The 6,000-nt window shown below is 35.5% G+C and overlaps 1 protein-coding gene across 3 annotated transcripts in view; it reads left to right on the forward strand.

The window, feature by feature from the left end:
- The window catches only part of lrrc69 (leucine rich repeat containing 69), an 81,125-nt gene extending 77,971 nt beyond the window's left edge, over nt 1-3,154 (forward strand). For all 3 annotated transcript variants that reach the window (XM_043688095.2, XM_043688096.2, XM_043688098.2), the window contains one exon: nt 1,296-3,154. In XM_043688095.2, the coding sequence (XP_043544030.2) occupies nt 1,296-1,406 (111 nt within the window). In that variant the 3' untranslated portion in view covers nt 1,407-3,154. The remainder of the gene's footprint in view (nt 1-1,295) is intronic.
- The last annotated feature ends 2,846 nt before the right edge of the window (nt 3,155-6,000 follow it).

Below are 6,000 nucleotides of genomic sequence, written 5' to 3' on the forward strand. Positions count from 1 at the left end.
AGAGACATTAACTATGCATTCAATATGGCAGATCTTATGTTTGTATGTGATACGTCCTGGAAGTGCACCACTTTCTGTACTGCAAATACTTCTCTGAATAAGCATTCAGGGGTCATCTATGAAATAGATATTAGATCTTTAAACGTGAAAATAGGGGATTTGGTGAAACCTCAACTAAACATTTATTATTCACTGACTGCAGCATGTGTCAGTATTCTTAGATGTGTGGTAGTAAATTCAGTATTTTTAAGTTACTGCTCGAGGTTCCCCTCTAAAGATAAGTGGTTTTTTTTGCTTATATTATTGAGGAGTAGTAATACTTCTTCAAGCTTTGAATTAACTTGGAGCCAATACCATTCATTGCTTACATCTCTTCTGATTGTCTTCTGTCCATCCCAAATTCTGGCTGCCACGTAACTAACACTCAAATCAGCCAATCTTTGCACTTTTTGGGACTAACAAACTTCCTGTGAGTCTTGACTTCCTCCATAAATTTCCATTTACACTTTTCTTTTGATAAAATGGCCTCCTACCTTAACATGAATTTCATATCAAAGGCAGCACAGACTCTGAATGAAGATAAATTTGGTGCCGAGTTGATGTTGAGTCCACCTTGGAGTACTGGCCTCAGTCATGAAGTTGATAGATTTAAATCTCTCAGATTTAATATTAATATAATAAGCTATTAACATAATTTCTTGCCCTATTAATAAGCGCTGATAAGCTATTTAAACAGTGTTTCTGATTTGGGATCATTTGCTGGGAATTTCAAGGAAATACATACAGAATAGTAACATGAGCATTCATTATTTGCCAGTATTACTTCAGGTATTAAACTATTATCTTTCGGTAATATGCCACTCATTTGACATACTTTACATGGTTTAGCACCGAAGGTAACCAACAGCTACATTTGGAACTTAGGACTGAATGATTGGTCTGGAGAAATTCAGAGTCAATGTGTTTCTCGGCCATTAGTCAATTTACATCTTTTTTAGATTTTTACATAATGACAACATTGTTTGTAGATATATGCCTGGATGTGAGAAATGGAAACCGAATGAGAATGTAGCAAAACGTGCAAATTTTAACAACTCTATTCATCATTGCCAACATAATGTGAGTCTTTCTCACTACATAATGTTTGACTACTTCATAACAAGTGTTTTAATAATTCAAGGGAAAATTTCCTGTAATATATACTTTGGATTTAATATAAGAAGTTTCTTTTCTCTGGAGATTTATTGTTTTGTGATTTATTGTTTTGTGATTTATATTCCATTTTTATCTTTCAGAAAATTAGCATAACTAGTCCTGTTCACGTTGTTCCCATCCGAGCGTTGCTTTGTTCGTACAAATGTTTTAATGAATCAGGTCATCAGTTCTATGGGATAGCAATTCCGTAAATCAGGTCATCAGTTTTTATGGGATAGCAATTCCATGAGTAGTATAACAAAACAACATGAAGAAATGAAGACCAACTTCATGAACTGCAGATAACATATGTTTTGGGTTGTGTTTTGAGGAACTCACAATGATAAAGAATAGACTATTTGCAGATTTACAGATAACATATTTCCAAAACAGGTGGTTCTGCTATTACGCGGTAGTTGCATTGTGCAACCCTATGCTATACAAAAATTGCACAATACAAATACACTTAAAGTCTTGGTGATGTAATCACCTTATAGCCAACTCACGCTTTAAAAGTTCGCGTTTTAATACAAGCATTTCGCATTCATCTAATCGCATTACAGCCAATTCGCGTTAATGAAAAATGTGTCATAGCAGAACTAGCTATATTCTCAATCCATTGAGTACAACATTCATTTTATATGATTCTTGTTTCAAAAATGCCATTTTTGTTCAGTTTTAATGTTAACTCATTAGTGATTCACTTTTTGGGAGAATGAAAATGTGCAAGTTCCTGCTTCGAGTATCTGTCATGTTTTACCTACAATAGAATTTTTCTTTTGTGTCTGCCTCTTGATGAATAGGAAGTAGAGCACAGAATTCAAGATGCACATGCTAAGATGTGTTACATTTATTCCATTTTGATTCGTGATTTGTGTCATGTTGGACTTGTCTACAGACACCGATGAGGTGATTTGTAGTGCTTTTTGTGGTGTTATAACCTCAAAAACAAATCAAAGAACATTCTGTTTACAGATATCTTTGCAGTTATCCTTATATTTTTACTAAAAATTGTTTTCTAGATAAATTGGCTAGAGCTACCTAGAATATATTTGTTCTCATCTAAAGTGCTTACTACAACGAAGGCCAGCCTTCTTTGTACTCCAGTGTTGCACTCCAAGAATACATGGGCAGTTTTGATGAAAAGAAAGTAATATATTCCTCCTTCAGAAAAAAAACTTTAATCTGACCATCTATTCTTCCTTCCCTCCTTTGATTTCCAACTTACTAACTCCTCAGGAAATGGAAGACTGAGTCGGAGCATCAGACTCTGGTGTTTCTCACATTTTTCAGCTACATCAGAGACAAGAGAAATTGTGGAATGATATTAAAGTTGCCCAAGAGAACTCTAGCTGTGGCATACCACCTTTTGTAAGAGTTCAATTTTATGTGAATCTAAAAAAAGGAGAAAATCAATACATATCTTGCAGATATCTTTCTGGGAAATCACAAGATTAGTGGGTAAGGAAAATGGCATATTTGATTAAGCCATATCTAAATGGGCTGGATGTGATGCATTAATTGGACTACCTGAGTACCTTCTTCATGTTTGTATTTTATCAGATAAAAGTATGATCACAAACTAGACAAGCTATAGAATGGTTTAGCTCAAAAGAAACCATGCCTGTGCTAGTACTTTGAAAGATCCATTCAACTGTCCCACTCCCTTATATAACAACAGAAAATGCTGGAAATACTCAGCAGGTTAGGCAGCTTCTGTGGAGAGAAAAGAAGTTAATGCTTTGTGTCAATGATGACCTTTCATCAGAACTGGACTCAAGGATTCATATTAACCTGAGGCACTAACTCCATTTCTAGCCTTTTTGGTACTCCTTTCCTCAACCTGCAATATTCTCGTTTTGAGTTAGTCCCAGTCTGCACTTTCTCTAGTCCTGCATATTTTCTCCCTCCAAAAATTTTACAATTCAACTTTGCAAGGTAATGGGTCTAGATTAGAGTGGTACTGGAAAAGCACAGCAGGTCAGGCAGCATCTGAGGATCAGGAAAATCGACATTTCGGGCAAAAGCCCTTCATCAGGAATAGAGCTCTATTCCTGATGAAGAGCTTTTGCCCAAAACATCGATTTTCCTGCTGCTCGGATGCTGCCCGACCTGCTGTGCTTTTCCAGTACCACTCTAATCTAGGCTCTGGTTTCCAGCATCTGCAGTCCCTGTTTTTACCCTTTGCAAGGTAATGTCAAATCTACTTCTACCACACTTTCAAGCAGTGATTTCCAGAATTTGGCAATTCATTGTGTAAAACTAGACAAAAAAATGCTACTTTAAATATATGTGTTGTGATTACGGAGCCTTCTGTCACTGCAAACAGTTTCTTCTTTATTTTGTCAACCCCTTTCAAAACATTGAACACCTTTATTAATTCTGTCATCAACCTCACAGTTCTCAGGAGGTTGCACCAGATTCTCTTGTTTCACCTACAACTGCCACCTTTCTCACCCCATTTTATTCAGTATCCTTCTGATTTTTAAAAAAATATTATTTTCTTTCCTAAACTGTGTTGGTCAAAAATGTATACAATACTCCAATTAAGGCCTAATCAGTGATTTATTTAGTACATGATTTCCTTGTTCATGCCTCTGTTTCCAAAACAATAGAACCGAACAGAGTTAATAGAGAGAAACTATTTTTGTTGGTACAAGTGTCAAGAACCACAGGATATTGTTTTGATATGGTTATCAAAGTAAACTGAGGAAAAGCTGTTTCATATAGCAAATGGCTAGGATCTGGAATGCACTGTCTGAAACTATGGTGGAGGCAGATTCAATCCTAGCTTTGAAAAAGGAATTGAAAGAGAGAATATTCACAGGGCTGCAGGTAGTGGTACTCATGGAGTTGCCTAATTGCCATCTCCTGTGTTGTAATAGTTTTTAAGTACTATTTACCTAGGATTCAAAGCACTTTTTTTTAAAAAAAGAATTTGGCCTGCCACCTTCAAGGATTTGTGCATATCCACTCCCAGAATATGTTGTCATCTTACCATCTGCAAGCTTTGAATATTGGCAATTGTGCCTTGTATACCCAACTCCAGATCATTAACATATATTTTATACAGCAGTGTACTGATGCTGAGCAAACTACTGTGTAATTTTCTCCAGTCTGAAAAACAAATATTCAGCATCATTTTTTACTTTCTGTCCCTTATGCAATTTTGTATCCATGTTACTGTTGCCCCTTTAATCTCAATGGGTTTCAAATGCACGAACAAGTTTTCATGTAATATTTCTACATGTCTCAGTGTGTTCTTTATAACCGGGTATGCTTTCAGAGAATGTTTGTGCTTTTAAGCAATGTTCATTGTGGCCTTGACATTAATGTGTAGTATATAGTCAAAATAAAAACATTAATTCAGGCTTATTTAATTAACTATCTTGCACTTGGTGTACTGTCTGCAGTCTGGCTTTCATTCTATAAAAGGGATGTAGGGACACTAGAGAGAATGCAAATAAAGATTTATGAGAATAGAATCGACTGTAAAGTTTTAAGGAATCGATTAACAGGAGAGGTCTGTTTTCATTTGGAAATAAAAAGCTGAGGGGTAACTTAGGATACGTCTTCAGAATTATAAAATGTTTTGATAGAGTACCTAGAGAAACAGTTTCCACCTGAGGGAAACAGGAAACTAGAGGCTATCAATATGAAATAGTATTATACTGTTATATAATTCATAAAGAGCAAGAAACTAATTGTTATACAAATTGTTATAATCTTGGTAAAGATTGGTAACTTTTTTTAAAAATAGGCAATCTGAAATCCCAGTTAGTTACTGAAATGATGAAGCCACAAGATTCCATAGTTTAAAACAAAGATCTTTTATAGTGCAAGAGTCAAACAAAATAAGCATTAAATACTATCATGGGTAACCACCCGTATCTTAAAACCCAGAGTTCATGTGAGTTAAACACATATTAACAGGCAAATTGTGGTCAATTATAAATTATAAGTTTTACATTAAGTAGCAGATGCAACTAAGATAGATCTTACTAAGATCAGACCCGGCAATCTGCTCAGCATATATGTTAGCAATCTCAGCCAAAGTCTTTCAAAATTCTCTCTTACTCACAAATAATTCAGTACTTCTTCTTCCAATCCCGAGGCAAGAGCAATGCACAACAACTCAAGTTCCACAGGCAGGGTTTTCACCAGAAATACATATCTCTGCAGAATGTACTTAATATTGCTTGTGATGGTCTGGATGGTATAGTCACCAACTTTATCTTCAGTTAACAAGAACAGCAGCAGAATCTGAATGTTTTCCTGTTCTCAGCCACTTGTTCACACCTTTTGCTTCTTCAGCCTGCCTGCATTGAACCACTTGGATCGCCATCTAAACTCTATTATAGAAGCTCTCCTGCTACATGGTTTCCACCATTTCCAAACTTTGAAGCTGGAGGCTTAGTTTCTTTTCTCTGTTCTATATTTCAGTTTGCCTTTGAAACTACAGATTTCATCACTGAATATACATTTGTGATGTCATGTTTACTACTGCACTGCAGTCAGGAGTTGAGCAACAGTTTATCAGTTCACCAGCCACATAAAGAGCTAAAAGACAGGTAATGATGAAGTTCCACCATTTTGAAGTAAAACTCTGATTAATTTGAACTTCAGAGAACCAGAAGATGGTAATGGTGATGTTGGATGTTTGTGAATAAAAGCAAGAATTCAGATGGATTTAGTAATAATAACATGATTATACAAATGATTAACCCATATTAGTGCCAGAGAGGAAAAAAAACATAATGGACTGTATGAAATCAACATTTGTCTTTGCAGTAATGAACTCACAAA

The sequence above is a fragment of the Chiloscyllium plagiosum genome, unplaced genomic scaffold (assembly GCF_037043375.1).
Source record: "Chiloscyllium plagiosum isolate Xiang-an unplaced genomic scaffold, Cpla_swu_hap1 HiC_scaffold_4, whole genome shotgun sequence".
NCBI lineage: Eukaryota > Metazoa > Chordata > Chondrichthyes > Orectolobiformes > Hemiscylliidae > Chiloscyllium > Chiloscyllium plagiosum.